This window comes from Adiantum capillus-veneris, chromosome 4 (genome assembly GCF_014529385.1).
Source record: "Adiantum capillus-veneris isolate H3 chromosome 4, ASM1452938v2, whole genome shotgun sequence".
NCBI classification, from domain to species: Eukaryota; Viridiplantae; Streptophyta; class Polypodiopsida; order Polypodiales; family Pteridaceae; genus Adiantum; species Adiantum capillus-veneris.
This window is the reverse complement of record NC_140934.1, coordinates 81,680,568-81,706,032: the sequence shown is the minus strand read 5'-3', so window position 1 is coordinate 81,706,032 and position 25,465 is coordinate 81,680,568. Positions and strand designations below refer to the sequence as shown.

The 25,465-nt window shown below is 41.2% G+C and overlaps 1 protein-coding gene across 1 annotated transcript in view; it reads right to left on the bottom strand.

Moving 5' to 3' along the window:
* Nucleotides 1–5,868: 5,868 nt before the first annotated feature.
* LOC147459490 (elongation factor G-1, mitochondrial-like) overlaps nucleotides 5,869–25,465 on the bottom strand; it is an 82,856-nt gene continuing 63,259 nt past the window's right edge. Inside the window, exons 7-20 of the mRNA XM_086510747.1 lie at nucleotides 25,186–25,274; nucleotides 25,017–25,083; nucleotides 24,889–24,927; nucleotides 24,742–24,802; nucleotides 24,547–24,656; nucleotides 23,469–23,543; nucleotides 23,325–23,393; nucleotides 23,109–23,230; nucleotides 21,641–21,766; nucleotides 21,433–21,553; nucleotides 21,224–21,324; nucleotides 20,986–21,046; nucleotides 7,009–7,062; nucleotides 5,869–6,400 (exon numbers count right to left, since the gene is read on the bottom strand). Of these exons, the coding sequence (XP_086366873.1) occupies nucleotides 6,302–6,400; nucleotides 7,009–7,062; nucleotides 20,986–21,046; nucleotides 21,224–21,324; nucleotides 21,433–21,553; nucleotides 21,641–21,766; nucleotides 23,109–23,230; nucleotides 23,325–23,393; nucleotides 23,469–23,543; nucleotides 24,547–24,656; nucleotides 24,742–24,802; nucleotides 24,889–24,927; nucleotides 25,017–25,083; nucleotides 25,186–25,274 (1,194 nt within the window). The 3' untranslated portion in view covers nucleotides 5,869–6,301. The remainder of the gene's footprint in view (nucleotides 6,401–7,008; nucleotides 7,063–20,985; nucleotides 21,047–21,223; nucleotides 21,325–21,432; nucleotides 21,554–21,640; nucleotides 21,767–23,108; nucleotides 23,231–23,324; nucleotides 23,394–23,468; nucleotides 23,544–24,546; nucleotides 24,657–24,741; nucleotides 24,803–24,888; nucleotides 24,928–25,016; nucleotides 25,084–25,185; nucleotides 25,275–25,465) is intronic.

The following is a 25,465-nucleotide window of genomic DNA, read 5'->3' as shown; positions in this document are numbered from 1 at the left end:
TCTGCATGAACTAAGAAGCTTTATAGGTATGTGTGCATACTATAGACGCTTCATAGAAAATTTCTCACAAATTGTGGTATGCCATAGCCTATGAAAGTCGAAGGATTGACCCTATTGAGCAAGCTCTAGGCATATATGAGAAGGAAATCTTAGCAGTTCTATATGCTCTAGATTCTTGGAAGCACTATCTACTGGGGACTCCTTTCATTCTGCGAACGGATCACCAAAGCCTTAAGTACTTCATGACGCAAACCAAGCTCCTTTCGCAATTTCATTTTCATATTGCTCACATTGCTGGCAAGCATAATCAAGTAGTCGATGCACTCTCAAGATGGCCGAGAGTGAATGCGGTATCCATAGCAACTCACAATGACCTATCTTCTATGATAGATGAGTACGCTATCCATCCGGATTTTAGAGATGTGCTTTCAGCCCTTGCACTATGGAAGAAGGAAGAACCATTTACCCTACAAGATGGTTATTTTCTCTTTGGCAATAGACTATGTGTTACTAACTCACTACCGAGAAATTAATGTATGAATCTCATGCTCCTCCTTATGCGGGGCATAGAGGGATTCAGTCTACCCTAAAAGGGATAGAAACATATTTCTATTGGCCTGCCATGAAAGCAAACATACAAGAGTATGTTTCAAAATGTGTGGTATGGCAAAGACGAAATTTGATAGAGGGAAGCAATCTAGATTGCTTCAACCTCTTTGCCAATCCCTAATTCACCATGGGAGAGCATATCCATGGATTTTATCTTTGGATTTCCCAAGTCTATCCATGGGAATAAAGGAATATGGATGATAGTCAACAGGTTTAGCAAACAAGCACATTTCATACCTATCAAAAAAGACTATTAAAACCCATCAAATGGCAACCCTCTTTATATCACAAATCTTCAAATACCATTGCTATAGTGTATGTCTATAGTGTCGTATAGAGATCCTAGAATGACCAATAATTTCTGGAAGAGTCTCTTTGAGAATTTAGGTATAAGGCTATATTTCTCTTCGGCCTATCATTCCCAAATGAATGGCCAAAGTGAAATAGCTAACCTAACAATTCTTGATCTACTAAAATTTATGTCACAGAAGTAGATCAAAAGTCCCAATGGGAGAAGTACTTACCCTTAGTGGAGTATGCTTACAATACACTGTACATACTTCCATGGGAAAAGCAGCTTTTGAGGTGATAGAGGGAAGATCAAAAAGTCCCCTGCTACTCAAGGTACATGGGAAGATCTTCACTACAGATGGATATAGCTAAAACCTGCAAGAATCTTTCAAAAGATTAAGGATGCTATATCCATCTCACAGCAAAGGCAAAAGGCTATTGTTGATAGGCACAGAAGATCCCTAGCCTTTAAACAAAATGATTGGGTCTTGCTCAAGTTTCCCAAGGCTCGATTAAGGCACACAACGGGCAAGAATCTTATAGGACACCAAAAGTACTATGCTAAGTTAGCAAAAAGGTACTATGGTCCCTTTCAGATTCTTAGACCAATCAATGAGATGACCTATCAACTCAAGTTGCCCAACCATTGGCTCATGCACAATGCTTTCCACGTGAGCCTATTAAAGCCTTACAAAGGAGAGCCACCTCCAGAAGCAATCATTGAAGACCCATCGGAGATCCAGGACCAAGAAGAGGTGAGCTTAAAAAGAAGATCCACCTCAAGAAGCAATCATTGAAGACCCACCGAAGATCGAGGACCAAGAAGAGGTGTTGCAACCCGAGTCTATTCTCTGACACAAAGACAAGGTATTACGAGGTGGTAAGACTATCCGATGACATCTAATCAAGTTTAAAAATAATCCTTTTGAAGATGCTAGATGGATGCAAGGCATACAACTAAAAGATAAGCTAAACCTTGTCAATGCTTACAATGACTCCCTAGAGTAAGCAAATGTAAATATGTATAAATGAACAAAACTTTTTTGTCTTATAAGACTCTCTTTTTCTTTATTGTGCACACATGTTAATGAGTATGCATGCTTAGGATCATGTTTGTGGAGACGACGTCTCCCGAACACCAAGTAGAGCTTGTCACTCTACAAGATTGATACGGACTAATGTGCACACATTCTTGTGGAAGCTAAGGCTCTCAAGCACCAAATGGACTAGTCATCCATTTTAGAACGGTGTCGTAGGGTAAAACAGCGATCCTCTACCCGCTAGTAAATGGACTAATGACTAGGCTTTATCTTCTCTACCTCATTGTCGAGGACGACTATGATTTCAAGAGAGAGTTAATGTCATAAAAACTAATATCTAAAACTCCAAAATGATTTTCTCATGTTAAATTGATTATTCACTATGGGGAAGTACCAGGGGAGTAAAAGCTAGAATATTGGTAAGGCTGCCAGACCGGTCTCTACAGGGATCCAGAAGAGGGAAAATAGGGATCCAAAGGGGGACAATCTGCAAAAGAGCAATGTGCTTCAATGGGGCTTAAAAGAACTAAGGTTCAGCTCCATTATGAATTCCATAGGCTAAGGTTCCTAATTTTTTATTCGATTGTCCAAAGGCCAATGTAGGGAAAAATTGGATGATCATGGAAAGACTAAAAAGTCTTCCCACATCCCTATCAAGGAGGGGGCGATCCATGAGAGTAGTGGATGAGAGAGAAACACACACACACTCCAAGGCTTCCCCTTTACACAAAGAGAAAACTAGACACATGTCAGGCTCCTAGGCCAGTTGCCCCCAACTTCCCCTCCAATCTTATCGGATGGCCATAGAGGTGGACCAATGAGATTAGGCTAGAGTAAAATTAGTCTTATCAATTAAAAAATGCTTGATAAAAGAACCAATAGAAATTAAGCTCCCTCGAAGATTATTGGACAGTCTACCAAGAGGTCCAATGAGCATTCAATAGCCCAATGGCTTGGCTGATTCCTATTGGCTAGAAAACTAAGAGGTCCAATGAGAGTTTAGTTGAATTATTTATTTACCTAAAGCTCTCACAAAAAGGGAAAGGGGAACACATGTCACAACGCTATCAATTATGCTTCTAATTTGTGATTGGCTAAGCTTTGTAGGAGCCAATGAGAGGCCAGCATGAGCAAAAATCAAGAGGGGTCGACTGAGAGAGAGAGAGAGAGAGAGAGAGAGAGAGAGAGAGAGAGAGAGAGAGAGAGAAAGAGCTTGGCATTTTTATACTTACACACTTTGCTACACACACACACACACACACACACACACACACACACACACACACAGATGTTGTGTGTTGAGCAAGAACTCCATCTCCTTCTCCGAGCATTGAGAAGTGGAGGCCTACACCGACAACTCTTGGCTATGGAATGAAAATCCCACCAAGAGCCAAGCTTCAATGGCATGCTCATCTCCTCTACCATACTAATTACTAAGCTAAGCTATGCTATTAGAGTGATTATGCGAGGAGAATACCTCTTTCTTGTAAGATACCTCTTCTTCCTCTCAATCTATCCTCATTCCCCAATAGCTCTCACCATTCTTGAAGGTGTATGAGGTCTTGGGACTGAGCCTAGGGACACTAGGTGTGTTTTTCAGGCATAATTTGGTGCATGAAGCTTCCATCTTCATTGCACCACCTAGTTTTATCAAGGAACACAAATATCGTATTGTACAAAATCTCCTTTGATGGGAGAAGCTATAATACAAAGCCCTTATGGAGGGGGGACCGGCTCCTTGTAAATTCGGTACTCAACTGTTGTCGATTGTTCTATTTCTCTCCCCAAATTAGCTAGGTGTAAATTCCTATGTTGCTTTCTCAAATTAAGTACTCTATCTATGCTCATTAGGAACTTGTTCTTAATGAAATGCTCACTATGTTATCAATTTCCGCTACACACAAGTTGCTAGTGCATTAAATGTTACATGGACTTTATGTGATTTGCTTACTGGCAGAAAGGCCATCGATACAAAGTGGGTTTACAAGTTGAAATTTAAGAGTAGGAGGGTGAGATTCATTGCTACAAGGCTAAGCTTGTTACCACAAGTTATGCACCGTAGAAAGGCATTGACAATTAAGAGACTTTTGCTCCCACTTATCGTATCACTACTAATCGCTTTTTATGTGCATTAGCAACTCATTTTGGATGCAATGTATAGCAATTAGACATTGCTCCCGCTTTCTTGAATGGTGATATATTTGACGAAGTATATGTAACGTTGCATCGTGGTTTTGTCAAGAAAGGACTAGAAAATATAGTGCACAAATGTAAGAAACCTTTCTATGGGTTGAAGTACTCTCCTTGTGCTTGGTATAAGAAAGTTGGCAATCATTTGGATAAAAGAATTTCATAACACTCCAACTCAGCACTTTGTATGTCAAACCGTATTTCTCGTCGTCGTTTTGTATATATATAATTTAGTGTCTACTTGTCTAAATGAGAAACACATTGATGAATTCGAGGTTGAATTAAATGCAACTTTTAAGATAAAACTCTTGGCGCTTTTGCACCATTACTTGAGCATACAGTATAAGCAGTGTGATGGAGCTACTGCTCTTTGTCAAGCAAGATACATAGAAATGTTACGATGTAAGTTTGGACTTGAGGACTGCAAACCTATTTCTACTCCAATGGAAACAGGTTGAAATTTAATGTTCATGGTGTTGCAGATCTTGTCGATGCCGCTCCTTACCAGAATGTTGATGAAACAATTTCCTAGAATTGCATCAAGGAGGCTTGCCCCAACGACGAATAAGTGTGTTGTAACGACGCTTACCTTCAAAAGTTCTATAAATGAATAGAATTTGGATAGTAATACATTTGCTAAGCAGAGCATCACATTATGTCACACTCAAATCAACCGGTACCATATGGCATAGGCCTGCTATAATGCAGCTTGAAATGAAATTTCTCTATTGGTAAGAGATATCTCATCACTTCTCAAAATTGAACAGACCATGTCACATCAATATAAGACATCCACTAATTAAATACGCACACGTGGTGCACCCTAGATAGTTACCCAGTAGTTGACAATTAAGGTGACCGCTTTTGGTTACATCCAAATCACATGTAAACTCGAACTAACCAAGATTTGGCCTTTTGTCACAGGTGCAAGCTGACTTCTACATCTTGTAACAGGTTCATAAGTTCATTCTTCAATCATACAAATTATGAACCAATAATTGGGAATCCTTGGTTACTTTTCTTCCATCAAGCACCGAAGATACTACAAAGAGAACGACTGACATGAAGCTATGATATAAATTGTCTTGTAACATAAATCACTCAACAGCTCTTATTATCAATGTTTACTACTTGTAAATAGGTGTTTAGACTCCTCAATTGCAAATAGGTGTAAATAGGTGTTTAGACTCCTCAATTGTCTTCTCTATAGAGAGAATCCCCCAAGGTGTAAATCCTAGTTTTCTGAATCGAATGAGGAAATTTTGTAAATTTCACGGGTTCCGAGAATTTGGCCTGGTTAGTGATATTTGGGCGTAGAAAGGATACACAACAATAACAACCTTTATCATCTCATTCCCTTTTTAGCCCCAAATTGTACTGTATTTGGTGTTACTTAAGGTTGTAAGCCCATTCGTTCTTATTCTATAATTAAATCCTGATGCATGGTTTATGAAGTGAAAGATAATCTGTTCACTTCATAGAAACACAAATTCCTTGCTCTGAAGCAAATTAAAAAATTTGGCATAACCTTCGAACCTTGGACATAAATAAATAGCACCAGAACAAGCAAAAGCAAGGTTTGATGGTTTATACCAATCGACGATAGAGCTAAACAACCTTGCTCGTGCCCTTGCACTTACATGTGATGTCGAAGACATCTTACACAACGAGTCCATATCCAGCACCACAAGCTTTACAATCATGAAATAAAGAGCAAAGCCAGACCAGAAGAAGTCCATCACAAAAAAAGCAGGTCGCCACAAGCGGTAACCTCAACTTTTAACGCACAAACTGGAACCATTTTGTGCTTCTCTCGCGTTAACATTATAAAAGCCATGGTTTGCATCTTGTCTATATTACCGTGGCAAGAAGCCACAGACGAATCAGGGACTTATATCCCATTTTGAGCGTACTAAACAAGATAATAGCCCTCGAGGGTGATGACAAATAAAGGGCAGTTTTATTAGTCTCTGTTAAATAATGGCTAGACTTCACATGTACTACACTAGCATAGATGCTGCTACAAACCACCACATTCACCGCTGACAACAAAAAAAATTGAAGCAATGAGCTAGCTCATCATGAATGAAGGGGTGGGCATAATGAACAATAAACTTCTCTCCGTGAAAAAGCAAGGCACGAACAAAAATCTTGCCATACGCTCGCCGACTTTAATCCCTCGTTTTCTTTAGTTCTGATATTAACTTCTGTTGTATGTCCTTTGACACTGGAGCATGCTGCAAGTATTCCATGGTAAACTCTCCTTTACCCTGCACATCACCCAATAGCCTAAATTGGTAAACATATAAAACCATTTTAAGGCACTCTACAGAAGAAACTTTTGAGATGGGCTACCATTATGTCGAATCCTGAGCAAAAAATCACTGTGGTAAAACCACTAATTAACGCAAACAAATTTTCCACACACAAATCGCATGGAAAAGCACACGCTCAAGACGCGACAAGCTAGAGAAAACTAGAAAAAAGAAAAATAAAATCCCTAAAGCACCATAGACATCTAGGTTGTAGATGCCAATGTTTACAGAAACTAGCATTACAGTGTATATGTCCCAGCTAGGGCTTGCAAAACAGACTCTAAATGAAACCTTCTCCTTATACATTACCGGTCACAAAACTAGAGAAACCCTTCAACCAATCGCTTTGATCAAGCAATATCAATGTCGTAATGACTAAGTATTCTCAGGTTCCTGGAAAGCAGATTGTGCATGTTCTTCTTGCAAGTTTTTAAAAGAACATGCACAAGTTTTTCAAGTTCTTGGGTGAGTATGAGCCACAAGCTTGGGAGTTCAACTCCACTTCAATTCTCTTCACACGGAAAAATGCATTACCAAAAAAACAATTAAACAAAAGACAGTACCTGTGTCATTGACCGTAGGGCTGTTGAATAGCCAAACATGTTGTTAAGAGGAACCTGCAACAGCAACACTCTCTCTCTCTCTCTCTCTCTCTCTCTCTCTCTCTCTCTCTCTCTCTCTCTCTCTCTCTCTCTCTCTCACTCACACACACACACACACACACACACCAAGAGAGAATCTTCTTATTAAAATAAGCATCTCAAGATAAGCGTACAAAGTTCCGATTATCACAAAAAGATCCCAAAAAGATCATACAATGTACAAAAAGACCAAGACTATTTCATGATTCTCATTCTCTCATATCTCCTAACATATCCATTTACATCATGTCCTCATACTATGTCATGAGCACACCTTGAAGAATATCATCTCTATCATAAAGACATGCAGGTGAAGCAAATTTTCCTACGAGCCCTATGGGATTCAAAAGTAATAGGTGATAGATCTACAAAAGAAGATAAAGCCTACAAAGGTGGACTCTGCGAAGGATTCCCTGCGCCAATAGACCTAACTAACTCGATGAATCTCTGTCTGCCTCTGTCGCCTTTTTCTCCTTTGCTCAGCTTCTCTCTCCCTCTTCTCCCCAATAGACCTAACTAACTGGATGTATCTGTCATAGATACGGAGCATGCTCTTAATATTTAAAGTTCATTTACTATATTTCACATAGGAGTTCTACACGAAATAATAAATTGGAAAAGTGATGCAAAACAACGGCACTAGCACTAGAGACCAGAAGATGCCCCCCCCCCCCCCCCCCCCCCCCAAAAAAAGAAGTTGAGAACCCGAAACAATATTCATTGTTCATGTCCCAAACACTTTTTTGATGCATAAAAATGCATAGATTCATAAGCCTATCGGCTTAAACTCATCGTATCTGTAGCCGAGGACAGCTCCTGATATCACCTCACGTAGGGGATGCCGAGAAGAATTCTCCTTGGTTGAAATCTACTTTTAGAATGCGTCAGAGTGCTGAAATTTTCATGGGCAGCCGGTACAGCGCTTGTCTGAGTGCAGCTATTTCCCACACGCAACGCATACAAGCTCCTACGGGCCCCGTGCTTCGCAACCTATTCACGGCCTTCATGGACGCTACAGCCAGAGATTGTGAGGAGAAAGAAAGTGGACTGAACTGAGACCGAGAGAAGGCTTTGTGCGTGTGTGGAAACTGCTCCAGAGCACCCAGAACTTGTAGCGCTACCCCTTCTTGCCGCCGTGCGGGGGAGTTTTGCCATCTGGCACTCCATACGAGCGAGAGAGAGAGAGAGAGAGAGAGAGAGAGAGAGAGAGAGAGAGAGAGAGAGAGAGCAAAAACTTGTACGCTGGTTCTGTAGTTTTCTCACGCTATACGTTAATGTTTATTAAATTAGGCCCCTTTCAGATTGGCCGGCCACTGAGTATAAAAGATTTTTAAACTTTATACTTAAAAACGGGCATTAAACCCCGGTTTCTGGTCAATCTGGAGCATTAGTAACTCGGTTGATGCATGTCTCTCCCAACTCAAGTCTGCAGGTTCCTGCCGGGCCGTATTTCCACTGTGTCTGGCCGGGCACTTTCTTGGGCGGCCTTCGCAAAAGTATTAAATTATAGTTTTTTTGAGCGAACTGGGGACACCATCTTATTCATATGCTTGTTCTAAATTATTCTGCACTGCGTCCAGCTATTGTTCTACTTACATACTTTCCGAACATGATTAAATTTCCAAAAGTCACATTGCACAGGAAAATTTACCCGTTCATTTAAATTATTAATTGGTAGTACCAATAAATTTATAAATTCATTTTGTGGGGACAATATTTGTAGCCCTAGCTAAAAATATTGCATCCCTCTGGCTTCTAAACAGTTGTCTTCAACCGTAGGGCTTCATGATACTATTGCAGGATGTCTGAGAAATCTTGCAATTCTCATTATGTCGTCCACTCAGCATCTAAAGGGGAATAATTCTTAAGCTTTACTAAGTACTTACAATGAGTCGTTCCAAACTTTAGTTGTTGCTCCTAATGGTATATAATATGTTCTAGAAGAAGTATTTCTCCAATTTCATCTACCTCAATGGGATCTTTTGTACCTGGTTCTGCAAGTGGTTCGCCAAAAAAAGGTCGTTGAAGGCTCATGTGAAAAGCATTATAGGTTTTCCAAGTCTCTAGAAGATCCAATCTAAATGCAACGTCATTTATCTATTTTGTATTCTTAAACGGGCCATAATATCTGTTGGAAAGTTCTATAGTTATAAAACTTTCCCTTTTAGATTGGCCTGTTTCTTAAGTCACGCATTATCAAACTTGAGAACTGTTCTTCAGCTAGCTTGAGATCCCGACGATCACGATCTGCTGCTTTTTCTTATCTTTTTCTTGAGATCTAAGGACAGCGTGTTTCACTTGCGTGTAGGTAGTATCCAGGTCTCAAACAAATTCATCAATTGCGAATATCTTATCCTTGGTGAGAAAGATTGGGGGAAGATGTAATTTGCTATAAATAACCTCAAAAGGATCTTTTCCTGTAAAGGAATGTACAGTGTTATTATAGGCAAATTCTGCGACAGGTAGATACTTCTTCCATTCTCGTTGGTTATCTGAGACATAGCACTTCAGAATGTCTAGGACTGTAGAGTTTGTGATTTCCGTTTGTCCATCTATCTGAGGATGCTAAGTTGAAGAAAAATTCAGCTTAGTTCCTAAGTTTGTAAAAAGTGCTCGGGAGAAATTTCCAGTCATTCGTGGGTCGCGATCACTGATCATCGTTTTGGGCATACCATGATATGATTAAAAATCCAGGCCAGAAAGATCTTGACCATGTGATCAACTTTGATGGTCTTTCTTACTGAAATGAAATGAGCTTGCTTACTGAATCTGTCTAGAATAGCCCAGATTGCATCAATTCCATTCAGAGTTCGTGGCAAATCCTTTATAAAATCCGCAGCAGCTTTCCCAAGGTACCCGAGGTACCGGTAGGGGCTCAAGTAGGCTAAGAGTTTTATGGCGATCATACTTAGCTTTTTGACATGGTACACATTCTTTGAAGTATTTGTCTATGTCAGCTCGTAGTGTTAGCCAATAAAAACATCTTTCTAAGGCTTGTGTTGTGGACATTATATATACCTAGATGACCACCTCCGTCCTGAGAATTCAGGCATGGTTACATCACAAAGGGAACTCTCAAACCGGTGCAAGAGCAGGTTCTGGGACGGGTTCGTGTTCTGGAGTCAAGTAATCTTGAATTATGATGACTTCACGTTCCAGAGTATTCGGAAGAATGATCACTATGTGTGCAAGAGGATTTTGTGGAAAGTTGATGTCTAGAGTCTCGTCTATATACAAGATATACTGAATGGGCACATCCAAAAATTCGTGATCCACCATCATGGGCAAAGAACGGTGCTTGTTGAGGGGCTATCGCTGGAGGAATGGGTAGGAGTGTACACTAAAGATGAACTCGATGATGTCATAGAACGGCGAGTCAATCAAATATTGAGGACCACGACACATTCGAAGAGACACAGCAAGGAAGCAAACTACCCTGGTTACTTGGGTCATCAGCCTTCTTTTGCAAATGCACGAAAACAAAAGAAGCGCGTATGTTATGAGGGTGTTTCCAATTCATCCTCATCCTCTTCTAACAGTTCAAATAGCTCCTCTGAATCAAGTGATGAGGACCGGAAGAGCAGGAAGGCAAGAAAGATCCAGAGACATGTAAGAACAAGAAGGCGGCCAAGAAGAGCAAATCTCACCGAAGATCTCGAAAAAATTTTAACAGTTCTCAAGAGGATTCCTCCTCTTCTAAGAGTTCAGAATCTGATGACCAAATGTTTAATTCAAAGAGGAAGGACTTTTATAGAGTCAATCAATATGCCTTTCTCAAGCATAAGAGCAAGAAGACTAAAGAATTCAAGGAGGGTTGGCAAGCACTACCTTTCTGGTTTTCGAGATGTGTTCACAAGGCTCTCGCTTTTATTCAACATTTTGACATAGCTTTTATTGGATGGCGCTACTCAAAGCACACCGAGATCAAAAGAGCAACATAGCATCTGAAAGGAAATGCATGGACATGGTGGTCCACTCTTCTGTTACAAAAAGAAGCACCGACAAAGTGGCTAAAGTTCAAGCGACTTTTTATTTCCTCGTGGCTCACTCAGGAGTACGAACGTGATGTGATTACTGCCTGGAATCACCTTCGGATGACCAAGGGAGATACTTTGGACATTTATTGCGAGAGATTTTAGGATGCTTTTCTACCTGCCTCTTCTTTTAAAAAGATCACCTTTAAGCAGCAAATCGAGCGATTTTGCTGTAGACTTCCCAAATAGGCCATGATTACTACTTACTACAGAAGTCCCAATCCAAACAACCCCCCTGATGGGACATGCTAATCAAGGGTTTGCTATGCATTCAGGTAATCTGACTTATCCAAGTGATCGACTTTTGACACCGCGGACCGGACAAAATTCGACTAATGATAACAGAAGAAAAGGGAAGTTTCTCGAAAAAGAAGGATACACGTCCCCGACTAACAGAAGAGTAGAAATCCGAGTACCTCAAAGCGGGGAAGTGTTTTGATTGTGAGAAACAAGGACACATATCCACACGGGGCCCCAAAAAGGGACCCAATGGACAATCAGAAGATAGGCCAGAGAGATCCACAACAGCCGAAGAACGCGGAAGAAAAGAAAAGACGAAAGCAGGATTGGTACCAGATTGTGTGGGGACCGACCCAGATCAGATGGAAGCACTAAACTTTGCTACGCATGGGGCAAAGTACTAGATGAAGAAGCCTTCATCTTCTTTGATGGAGGAGCCAAGGCCAACTTTATTTCACCAAAATTGGTAGCTCGACATGGAATTATGCCCAAGCAAATGAGGCCACAGGGAGACGTTCTAGCGGCACCCGGACGAGATGTTGCCATTACACCTATCATTGGCAAACTTCGTTTGCATTGTCAAAGGTATTTAGGGCACGAGGACTTTATCATCATGCCTTTAGAAGGGTGTGACGTCCTCCTAGGAATCCCTTGGATCCACAAGAACAGTGACGTGGTCGATTATAGGGCTAGGAAAGCGACTTTGAAGAATGAGGGCAGAGAGATTGTACTTGATGTAACGTTGAAGGGCGAGTCCATCCCACTTGTATTGGCTTCAACCATTTCCAAATTAATGAAATCCGGTTTTTTTGTTTACTCAATCTTCTTGAAGGAACTGAATGATGAGAAAAGGTCAAATATATCTGATTAGGAAAAAAAATGACGAGAATTTCTACACGCACAGACTGACTATTTCTCTGAAGGCCTTCCAAGCGAGTTACCACCTTCTCGTCTTCAGGATCACACGATTGATTTGATTCTCGATAGTACACCACCAAACCGACCACCTTACCGAGTTAGCCGAGCCCAAAATGAAGAAATAATGAACCAAGTAAAAGAACTTCTTGAAAAGGGTATGATCCAACCTAGCACTTCACCTTTCTGTTCACTGGTGTTGCTAGTACTAAAGAAAGATGGACCTTGGAAAATGTGTCACAAACTGCTGACGTGGTGTCAAAGCCTTGAAGAATGGAGCCAACTTACAGATGCCGGCCGCGGGGCCTAAACCCTGAGCAGAACAAGTAGTAGAAGAAGAAGTCCTACCAACTTATGGGGACCCGTCCGATGAAGGATTAAAATAAAGGAACCACAAAGAGCCAAAAACTGATGACGTGGCAAATTTTTGAAATTCCTCTAGCTGTTGACGTGGCAGAATTGTACCGATTTCCGCTTTTTATGCTCGCAACGCTGACGTGGAAGGACTGTACGGATTTTCGTAAATTACACTAGCAGCTTTTTGGCTTTGCTTTTGGACCAGAAGCTTTTGAGTTTGAAGGCTTTTCATGTAAATTGCTTTTCATAGGCCAAGGGCCTTTAAATATGTGCTAAGGGCTCATTCTTTGGCATGCTTCCTAGAGAAGGTGTAGAGTCTCGAGTACCGGCTTGTACTGTGTTGATGCAATATAAAAAAATACCGAAAGGGGCGCCAAGGTTTGGGGCCAATACCTTTAGGGTGAAATTTCGCCACTCTCTCTCTCTCTCTCTCTCTCTCTCTCTCTCTCTCTCTCTCTCTCTCTCTCTCTCTCTCTCTCTCTCTCTCTCTCTCTCTCAGTTCAATTGTTATTGAAGTGCTAAAAGTCTATTCAGTCTGTTCTTTCCTATTGGCACATGGTGCCCGTCTTGTGACAATGTGCATTGACTCTAGAGCTCTAAATAAAATCACCATCAAGAACACATTCCCTATTCCAAGGATCGATGATATGCTCAACAGACTTCAAGGGTCCTCTTATATTAGCAGAATTGATCTAATAAGTGGATATCATCAAATCCGAATTGCTCTTGGGAACGTCTACAAGACAGCTTTAAGGACAACTTTTGGTTTGTACAAATATTTAATTATGCCATTTGGCTTACGAATGCTCCGGCGACATTCAATCGAATGATGGATAGGATTTTCAGAGAGTACTGATCATTTGTGGGCACTTTCTTTGACAACATCATCTTCTCCAAGAATGAAGCAGAACACAGACACCACCTGTTGCAAGTCTTTCAAGCCCTACGGAAGCATAAATTGGTTATAAATGCGAAAGAGCGATTTTTTTTCTTGCCTAAGATACACTTCTTGGGACACATCGTTTCAGCAAAAGGGGTTAAGATGGACCCGGCCAAAATTGAGACTATACGTGATTGGCCTGATTTAAAGAGTGTTCATGAAGTTCGAAGCTTTTGGGGCTTGTGCTCTTATTATCGGCGATTCATTCCAAAATTTGCAAAGATAGCTTCTCCTTTGCATTTACTCACTCAAAAAGGGGTTTCTCGCACTTGGGGACCGATAGAGATTATCACTTTTCAGACTCTCAAAGAAAAATTGACTACAAGGCCACTCTTGGCCTTGTCAAACTTGCAAAATCCCTTCGAGTTTATTGTGATGCTTGTGGTCGCAATCTGGGAGGGAGCAGTTTTGATACAAGAAGGCCATGTCATTGCTTACGAGAGCAAGATGTTTTCACGTCCCGAGTTGGTTGCACAGATTTACGAAATAGAGCTATTGGCAGTTATCCATGCTCTTAAGCAATGGCGACGCTATCTACTCGGAGCTAATTTCACCGTCTTCACAAATCATCAAAGTTTACGCTACTTCTTGTCACAAAAGCAGCTCTCGAAAAAGCAAATGCGGTGGGCTAACATCTTCTCGCAATTCCACTTCCAGATAGTCCATGTTCAGGGACAGAAGAACTTAGTGACAGATGCATTGTCTCGGAAGCCCTTGATCCCGACTATTTCCACGATACATCATCGAAGCTTCGAGGATATGGTAGATCGGTAAGCCACAGATCCTGACTTTGGAAACATCTTTTACCGGATACAGTGTGGGGAGACAGTTGCAGGCTATTCCATACGGGACAGCTGTTTGATGCGAAAAGCGATGTGTGTTACACAGCCTTTGAGGAAAAAGGTTTTGAAAGAGTGCCATTGTCCACCTTTTTCGAGCCACCGCGGCATCGATACCACCTTGAAGGGTGTTGAGTGTTACTTTTATTGGCCGAGGCTCAAAAAGAATGTGGATGAGTTTGTTCGCAGTTGCTTAGTATGCCAAAAGGTCAAGCTTGACAGGCATAAGGCACCAAGACTTCTACAGCCTTTACCCATACCCTCCCGCCAATGGAAAAGCATTGTTATGGGATTTCATTTTTTACCATCCCAAGACCCAAAGTGGGCATGATGGGATTTGGGCAATCATTGACAAATTTAGCAAACATGACCACTTCATTCCAATAAAAAAGACAATTAAGCCTAACCATTTGGCAAGACTGTTCATCTCACAAATTTTTCAGTTCCATGGCATGCCTGGGTCCGTAGTCTCGGTCCAGAGCAGTGTGACATGAAACGTTTCGAGGTTTTGAGCGTTTCGGGTTTCAACGTTTCTAAAACGTTTCGTTTCGAGCTCAATGAAAGCGAAACCCAGGATTCATTTTACATGTATGTACCTATAATTATACATTGAATATACATATAAATTCACATGTAAAGACATGTGAAATACCAAAATCTAGATGTGAGACTTGAGTCACATTGAACAAGGTAAGAGCTGAAATAACATACCAAGCTTAAAAAATCCCCAAACGGGTGGTTTGAGGTAAAGTAGTCAAAAGGGGACCAAAAAAAAATCAACCCGTTTCGACGAAACTTTTCAGGCGTTCCGCCATTTGGGGGTTTCGAAGGGCCGAAATGCGCTTTTATGTCATGTTGGCTCGGACAGAGGCCCCCAATTCACGAGTTTTTTTTGGAGGGAAATTTGGGAGAATGGTGGCACGCGATTGCAATTCTCGCCAATTTAGTGGTTTTGGATTTATTGAAGTCATACATTTCGGATAAGAAGACTCAATAGGAAATGTACTTACCCTTGGTGAAATTTGCCTACAAGAACACGGTTTATTTATAAACGGGGACGGCGCCATTTGAAGTAATCGAGGGTGCTAAGAAAGTTCCTCCATTTCTAAGCACCAAAGATAAGATCTTTGAAGGGGATCAATATACGAGAGGTTTGGACACTGCTTTTGTCAAGGTTCGCGAGGCTCTTGAGAAGCCTCAAGCACGACATAAGAAGGCAACTGATAAACATCAACTCGACTTGCAGTTGAAGGAAGATGATTGGGTGCTCCTACGATTTGAGTAGGCACGCCTCAAGAAAAGAAAGGGAAAGGAGCGGCTTTTTTCAAAACTAAGTATGAGATATTATCGCCCTTTCCAGATTCAATAAAAGATCAATGATGTATCCTTCAGACTGAAGTTGCCACATACGTGGAAGATTCACAATGCTTTTCATGTGAGTCTCTTAAAACCTTTTGAGGGTGAGGTGTGGGTTGACAGGGAGCCTGATGAGCAACTTGAAGTGGAAGAGAGAGAAGATACTCGTTCCAGAAAAGACACTGGCTCACAAGGAAAGTGAAAGTGAAAGGTAAAGTGATTCGGCGGTTCTTAGTGAAATTCAAGAACTATCCGACATTGGATGCAAAGTGGATGGAGGAGGAGATCTAGCAGATACTCCTCAAATATTGGAACTTTACCTTGAGGCTTTCGGTCTAGCTGCGTCTAGGAATTCCGCCATTTGCGCTATAGCTTTTTGGTAGCGCATGATTTGGGAAAAGATCCTTTTGAGTTTGAAGCTTTTCTTGTACTGCTTTTGAGAGGCCATGGGCCTTCAAATATGAACCCAAGGCCACTCTTCCACTCAGTTTGCTGACGAGGATCTGAGCAGAGAGGACCCTTGGACTTTGTAACTTTGCTCAAGCATTTACATAAAAATAAATACCGAAGGGAGCCTCAGACTTGGGGCCAATACGTCTAGGCACGGAACTACGTCGGGCCGTGTCGATTCTATTAAAATGTGATAAAGTTTGTGAGGTGTTTTTATTGATTCTCTCGTGTGTCGTGCCAGGTTCCCGACTTGGGGTGTTCAAGTCTGTTACACTTCCAGTCTTTCAGGAGGTGATCATCAATCCTCATAAAGAAAAGTTAGTCAATCTTTATCTAGATCGGTCAGGAAATTTTCACCACTCATCTCTATGTCTTTGACATGAATCAAGTACGCAGAAAGACACTTTTCCATTTCTCTTTTAACAGTGATGTGACTGATCCTAGGTATAAGCCAATCACTAGCACTTGCATCTACATCATATTGCTGCCCTTTGAAAGAAAAGGACAATTTCTTATTTATATAATCTAGAATAGGATGGATATTGTAATGCCAAGGCAATCCCAAATAGCATCACATCCTTGTATTGGGGCAGCTAGGAAAGACTCTCGATCAAAGTTCTTCCCAATCTTCATATTCAAATGTCCTTGCATTGGAGTGGAATTCGTAGTCAACCCTTTAAAAGCTGATCTTGAACTCATTGGAGTTCTCAATCTCATAGGAGTACTTAGACACCCCAAGTCTGGAATCTGGCATGACACACGAGAGAGAGAATCACTTTAAAACACTTCACACTTAATTCACAATTCAATTGATAGAATCGGAATTCGTAGTCAACCCTTTAAAAGTTGATCTTGAATTGATTGGAGTTCTCAATCTCTTGGGAGTAAGTCTGTAACAAACTTGGACACCCCAAGTCTGGAATCTAGCACGACACACGAGAGAGAGAGAGAGAGAGAGAGAGAGAGAGAGAGAGAGAGAGAGAGAATCGCTTTAAAACAATTCACACTTAATTCACAATTCAATTGAATCGACACGGCCCGGCGTAGTTCCGTGCCCAGAGAGATTGGCCCTAAAGATTGGCACCCCTTTCGGTATTTCTTTTTGTATTAATGCTTGAGCAAATTACGCTCACCGGCTCATCAACACAGAATGAGCCAGAGAGAGCCCAAGGAACTTATTTGAAGGCCCTTGGCCTTAGAGAAAAGCAGTACATGAAAAGCCTTCAACTCAAAAGCACTAGGCTCCACAAAAGCAGCCAGCCAAAAAGCGGAATTCAGTACGACCTGCCACGTCAGTAAAGCCAGCGGAATTACGTACGACCAACCACGTTAGCACTTTCAACATAATTTGCAACGTCCGTACAACCTGCCCATGAGCCAGCCATTATGCTCTAGTGTCCCTAGGGCCTTGCGGGCAAGTGCCCTATAAGTTGGGACAACTTATGAACATGCCACATCATCAGTTTGTGACAGTCTGAGAGATTATGAGATATCCAATGAAAAATAAATTATCGGTTGAGCTTGGATCAAGCAAGAACAATACTCTCTGCCCGTTCAAGCTGCCCCACCCCTTTAAGAGCTGCCTTTTTCCTTTCTCCATCCTAGTATTAGGCTTGGACGTCACGTACTGAATTTGATGCAGGAGGAGAATCTTTTTTAAGCTCTGGGCAATCTAGTCTCCTGTGGCCTCTCGCCACAATAGAAACATTTTCCCTCTTCCATGTAGGCCTTCAACTGAGAGGGAGTGAAGACTTTGTTTTTCTTCCCTCCCTTCCCTTGTTTTCTTGGCCGATGTGAAGGCCGCTTTCGTGTGGAGGTTTTTGTCTCAATAGTGAGAGCCTTCTGCTTTACGTAAAAGGTGTCAAACTCTTGCTTACGAGGAGTTCCTTTCGAATGTAATTTACCAGCCACAAGGATAGATTGCATCATGATTTCAAGGGTATTTGAAGGGTACAACTTCATACTTTTGTGACTTCAAACTTGCGCATCCTCTCTTCATCAGAAACGTTCATAAAGGGAGTGACCTTGAGTAGGACCTCCACCCTCCTAGAATTTGTCGACGTAGTCAAACACAACTTCATTCTCTTTTTGGAAGAGCCAGTTTCATTCTTTCTTCACATCTAGAGCATAGAATCCTTTTGAACTCTTCCCAATCTTTGGGTTTGCGTTTTTCCAAAATTGTGGCTTACCACCAATTGCTAGACGTATCTTTCAAATACATGCTAACATGGCATAGTTTCGAGCGTTCTAAGAAGTTACCCTCTGCAAAGGCCACCTCGAATTGTCGAATGAAAGCGAAAGCCTTGGTAACAACCCTCCTTCCATTATAGCATTCAAATTTGACATCTTTATCTCCAGCTTTGAACGTCTCCTTCTTGTGGTGTCCAGACCGCTTCTTGGAGATGGCTTTCGAATCTTTGTGCACCAGAATTCTATGTCGACTCTTCCTTTGATCCTCGTCTTGCTTTTTTGATTCCTATGGTTGATCTACAGCTTCATCTGGAGGCAACTCGAGATCCTCATCAGGAATGATTTTATCCAAGTCCTTCATAAAAGAATAATTTGGCAAGTAATTCGGCTAAGTGATTGATTCATTTTCGTGATGTAGGGAGGTTCCCACTGCAGGATCCCTTTGAGGCTGTGTTAGAGCCTTAGTCTGAGATATTCCCTGAGTTGGCATAGGGGGATTTTGTGGTGGCTCTCCCACAATCTTTGCTTTCCCTTTTTCAGGGATCTTAAGTACTTCTGGCTAGGCAAGAGCGGCTTGCAATTCTGTCATCGGTTGCTTGTATTGCTCGAGCTCTTCTGCTTGTCCTACAATGACACATATTTTTCTACCAAAGAAATGAAAGGAAACGTGAGGACCTTGCTCTGATACTACTCTCAGAGAACGAAAGCGTGCTCTTAATACTTTAAATTAATTCTGTGTGCACAAAAATCATTTTCATTGATGTGTGTAGCCGTAGCTAGAAATATTACAGTATCTTTGTCTCTTTTGTCGTCTTCCTCTTCTTATAGCTTCTCTCTTCCTAGCTCTCACAACCCCTAACCTCCTAGACACAGACTTTGTCTTGCCCCCCCACCCCCCCAAACAAAAAAGCATTGTCTATTGTCTTTGCTTGGGAAGCTCTATCCTCCTACTACATCCACCTGCAATATGACCCACTTCCATGAAGAATACTTGCTATTGCATATCACCTCAATCTTTAGCGAAATGAAGCGAGGATTCTTCGCGAGAGAGGGGTGAAAAATCAATCTAACGGTGGAGGCTTCCTGTCACTCTCTGCAATATGTGAAGAGCTATAACTGCAACACGCTCACCATTGCTAGCTAGAGCATCCCTTGCCGCATCTATACATATTACAATAAGCTCTACTAAAGCTGAGAGGATTCTATGCCAATACTAAACTAGCCTCTTCCAAATCTCAAACTAAACCGTGTAGCAACCTCTCCCCATTCAAAAGACTATCACAATACATGATCAAGGCAGCTCTATGGAAGTCCAAAATCTATCTCAGTAACAACCTTCTCCCAACCACTTTGTTACCAAACAATATGCATCTAATGTGGCCATTAAGCTATGACGTATCTAATGAAATTATCATCCCAATGGATATTCCATCAAAATCTATGATGAAGAGCTAAGTCACCTCCGATGAACAAAACCAACCGAAGGATTGTGTTGTAGACCTTGTGGATGGAGCACAACCTGTACATAAGTTTCCTTACTGTTTGAACAAGGGTGGAGGAGGAGCTAGAGCACCAATTGCGAGAGTTATTGGACAGCGGAGTCACCAGTCCAATGTAGATTCTTTTGTTGCTCCTGAAACCTTAATTAGCTTTGGCTTGCTTTAGGCATCACTTTACCTTCGCATAGATTATATTTTTGGGTGATAACCAAGTAGCATTTCCACATACATATTAATAGCATGCTTATGACCAAAATAAAGGAAAAGATTATGGACACATTAACATATTACTAGTATGCTTAAGACCAAAATTAAGAAAGATTATTAGCTCAAGATTGAGGGCGGGATTCTATAAGGCCAACTCTCCCCTCGAAAGGCTTTTCATTACTCATGCTCTTGGATCACTTTACAACAAAGTGAAGCTTGAGTATACATAGGACCATGGAGCCTAAGATTTTCATGAGCCAAGCAACATAGCGACTTTCTCTCTCTAGTACATAATTTTTCAGAGAGAGGGAAGCCATGATAAACTCTAAAATACATCAAAATTAAATTTCGATGACGACTCCTATTCTCATTGTTCGAAACAAGGATGGCTCATTACAGATATGTGTGGATTACAAGTCTCTCAATAAGATGAAGGTCAAGAGTAGGTTACCTAGGCCTCACGTCGACTACATCTTGGAGCATCTAAGGTTTAGACATGGCACTTGACAAGAGCACAAAGTAATATGTAAATAGTATGTATAGCACTGTGCACAATGGCTCCCTCTTTAAGAGAGAACCAGACACATGTCCATGAGGAACCCCACATTGCCCAAAAAGCTCTTCGTGCAGACATTGTCCATTAATTCCACATTGTGAACTGACCTCCTCTAATTCATGCATCAACATGGGCAGGACAGCCCCAATCTCACAGCAATGGGTATCAACCCAAAGCCTAGAAGCAGAGCATTTTGACTCTACCATGGCAGCTAGAGGTGAGCCCATGAGCCAAATGAATCCCACTGACGGTAAAGTAAATATGTATTTAAGCTTCTTAAATCACTAGCAACAAGATGTGATAGAAAGGTTGTTACATGGGCTGTTATAACGCAGTCATCTCCTTCCTGACCACTTCCAACAATTAAGCCCTTCCGCCTGCCATCATAAGTTCAAAGCATGTAAGTTCAGAAGTTGAAAGAGAGGCTACTTCCCGATACAGTAAAACAACATTATAACAGTTTTCCATGTTTCAAAGAGCTTTACATAGATGTCTTGTAAATACTGTTGATTGACTAGCTAATTCTTAAACAGATACAACTCCAGCCAACCCACTTGTTAAGATCACCAGTGACGCTTCCTTGAAACTCAACAGGCGCCTTCATTTCCACACTCATAACAGGCTCAAGTATAGTCGGACTGGCTGCTGCATAGCACTGTTTCATAGACCAGAACAATTAGGCGCAATTCAACCAGCAACCGGCAAATGATGCGAAAGAGCAGCCTTGCAAGACAGTGAAAGGGATCACACCACACACACCAACCTGGCGAAAGGCATACAATGCAGCAAGCTTAAAAGCAAGCTCACTAGAATCAACTGTATGAGCTGCACCATCCACAAGTACCGCACGCAACCTCTCTACAGGAAAGCCTATGAGGGAACCCCTATGAATTCATAGCAGAAAAAGGCATTAACATTGTTTGAGACAAAAAAGTAAATAAGAAGCTTCCCGAGATTCAAAAGCCACTTACGAGTTTATCGCCTCTAGGAAACCCTTCTCAATAGCAGGGATGAAATTGGAAGGAATGGCTTGGCCAATCATCATATTCTCAAACTCAAACTTTTTCTCAGAGTCTTCTGGCAAAGGCTCAATATACCTGTAATGAAAATTCCCCAGTTGACCAGACACAAAGAGAAACGAAAAAACTTGTGTAACACAGTCACCAGAATAGACACAGCATGATGCTAGGAAAGGAAGAACTAAGAGCAATCTAAATGATAGACTGTCAGACTTAACACCTTAATGAAAATGCAGTGTCTGTGCTACATGAAAGGGTGAAAACAGAAAAAGGGGCATAAATCCATACGGCACATATGTAGTTGGGAAAGTCTCAAAATAGCCCAACCATCCCTAGCACTCTCCCTCAAAAAAAAAAAAGGTCAATTTCCAACACAAGGGTCCGGAGGGTCAGGCAAAAACTGCAAGGTCCTAGTTATGGCCTAAATTTTTTGTAGATAACAAGTAGACTGTCTGTCAACTCTCCTTTCCAAGAACTGATCATGCTGTGACAAAGGCAAACCACCCATCCTAATTTCTTTGCCAACGTAAGTTGTCTTTCAAAAAGTTACATTTACAAGACTCATTTGAGTCCCAATGCAATTGAAGCGTGCCCAGCACATTATGATTTGAGCTGCATGACGCACCCACTGAATTCAATGATGGTTTGCTACCTGCTGTTGCACAAATGGACTCGGCAGAGGTAAGCTCAAAATCAGGGAGACATCATAAGGGCTCACACTGAGCAGAGAAATGAGCCCGTGAATTCACAATTATGGAGAGTGAAGACTTAACACACTCACGGAATGAGCCTTCAAAAGTGGGTTAGCCTTCCCAATATGTAAGTGTAAACTAAAAAATTATCCCCATGATTGCCGTAGGAGAGAAGCTAGCTTTTGCATTTTCATAGTCCGTTTCAGAAGGGCAAAACTAGGAAAATGAAATGTTAATAGTCCTTTCATAGAAGCTGTTTGTGACTCCAGTTTCTTGACTTTAGAGAATCTCAAGCATACACTAAATTCTACTTTTTTACTCAACTATACTTTTCTGCAGAAGCAGGAAAACTCGATTTAGTATCAGTAACACCTCCGTTCACAAGAACTCGCACTTAATGCTAACTAACACGTTGTACTCAAAAACAAAACAATTGTGAGTACAACATTGCTGAGAACCCTACCCAATTCAGAAGGGCAAAACTAGGAAAATGAAATGTTAATAGTCCTTTCATAGAAGCTGTTGTGACTCCAGTTTCTTGACTTTAGAGAATCTCAAGCATACACTAAATTCTACTTTTTTACTCAACTATACTTTTCTGCAGAAGCAGGAAAACTCGATTTAGTATCAGTAACACCTCCGTTCACAAGAACTCGCACTTAATGCTAACTAACACATTGTACTCAAAAACAAAACAATTGTGAGTACAACATTGCTGAGAACCCTACCCAATAACTCTTCCAAACTGTCCCTGACCACCACTTTGTTTTTTGTGAAGATAGTCAAATTCAGCACGTTGTGTTATTGTCTCACGGAAATTCACCTGGGGTTTGCCCACAGTGGATTCAACCTGAAGACAGGTCAAATATACATGTCAAAGCCATTTTCACTGCAAACTCTCATGCAGCAATTCATAAAATTCCCAATCAAAACAAACACCAGACCTTATACTCGCGCCGCATACGCTCAACATAAATGTCTAGATGTAATTCCCCCATACCAGATATAATAGTCTGAAGCAAAGCGCTGAGATTAGTCTGGACATTCAGCTATAAGTACCAAATTTGTGCAGCCTCATGATGCCTTACCTGTCCACTTTCCTGATCCAAGCTTACTCGAAACGTTGGGTCTTCCCTCTGAAACCTGTTTAGAGCCTTGGAAAACTGCATAAGGTGTAATGTTTTCAGTTGACTATGCACATCAGCAATGCCCAGTATCAACACAACTTTGATTGCAAGCATGCTTCACTACTAGCAGATGGGCACGATAGAAGCAGATGACACTCAAAACAGAGGCGAAAATTTCAACAGGCTGAAAATGAACTACATAAGACTAAAATGGATCCATTTCAGTCATCTTTGCCTGGTAGGTTTTAATTATGGTTTTAAGTGTGACAGGCCCAAGTACTTCCAATATTTGGGAGCTGACATGCCAAGAAAAGAACAAGCTGCTACTTTCCCTAGGTTTGTTAAGTGTAACCAGCATACGTCTTTCCTCTATTCTTAGTGCTCTCACTCTGCATCATATATACTTAACAATGTTTTCTTCCTTTTAGAAAGGTAGATTAGTTCCTTCAATTTGAGGTAGCATTTTTGGATGAGGACACAAAAGTACTGGCAACCCTTGTCTCAACACAGTCAGTCAGTGATCGGTATCTTGAGTTCAAGAGGATCCACAGCTCCTTCACCAGAAAACGACTAACGAAGTCCCAATACTGATGTTTCGAGGATTGTAATGTTCGATTGCACGGAGGAAGCTACCGTTTTCCCTTTAAGATTGACTCCAGGATTACAACGGTAGTTGCAGTGGCATTCCTTCACAAAAATGTCATTGATTATGAACAGCATGTTATCATTCCCTGAACACAACATAAGATGAAACTGTAACAAACTGCAGGAGTGCTACAAGCTGCATTCGTTTGGTAGAATTCCTGCCCTAGCTAGTGACAATGTAACCTTTGCAACAATGAGCTTTGACAGAGCATGTATCAAATTTACTGCACATGCAAAAAATAAACCTGAAAGTATACTAGAGCCTCTTTGAACTAAGAATAAAATCTCCTTGTGTCTTCTAGCTTTATTATTATGTTAAGAGTAGATTAAAGAACAAGCAATTTCTACAACTACACAAACAAAAGAGATAATGAAAGGTGTTTAAAATACTTACATTTGCTGTAGCATCCCTACTAGCTGGAGTTATAGCCAAGGACATGACAGGTTCTGGAACATTCATGGAAGTCATTGTGTATTTGACAGACCCATCCGTGAATGTATCACCTATTTTGCCGCAAAAGAAAGTGTTTTTTTTAGCTTATACAATGGCCGCAAGCTTCCAACACAGTGTAACTTTCTAGCAAACTACCTGAAGCACAGTCAATTCCAAAAACAGCCACGATTTCACCAGCACCAGCCTCTTGAATATCCTGAAATTAAAAGAGTAGTGATGTTTAAGTACAGCATAAACAAAGAGTATATTCAACAGCTTGCAAATTGATGACAAATGACATACCTCCATATCATCAGCATGCATACGGACTAGCCTTGGCACCTTAACACATGTGAGCATCATGTCATTAGTCCAGATAATTCTGGGACTTTCCACAATTTACAATTACTGGTACAAACAGATAGCCTCACCTTGACTTTTTTCCCGGTGTTTGAATTCACAATCATCTCACCTCGGCGAATAACACCTTCATATATGCTGCACAAGAAAAACAAATCAGCCACCCCAAATTTAGACACCAACAAGCAATCACCAACTCGCATTGAATGTGAGACTATGAGATCAGACCATATAACTTACCGGAGGTATGTTAGCTGTCCAAATCGTCCTTCTTCAAGTTTGAAGGCAAGACCTACAAGAGGCCCATCCGGCGAACCAGTTAAATCCACCTGTGTTGTTTGCATAAACATATGCATGAGCAAAGCCGAGGACCAAGATGAACCTTTTTGACAACGAAAAGAAGAAGAATCTTGGTAAAATCCCCCATAATTTACGACTTTCCATCTAATTCAGGAATTATTATGATTCTGAAAAGCACGATACATGATATCATCACGAGTGATGATGTCACAGGCTGCTG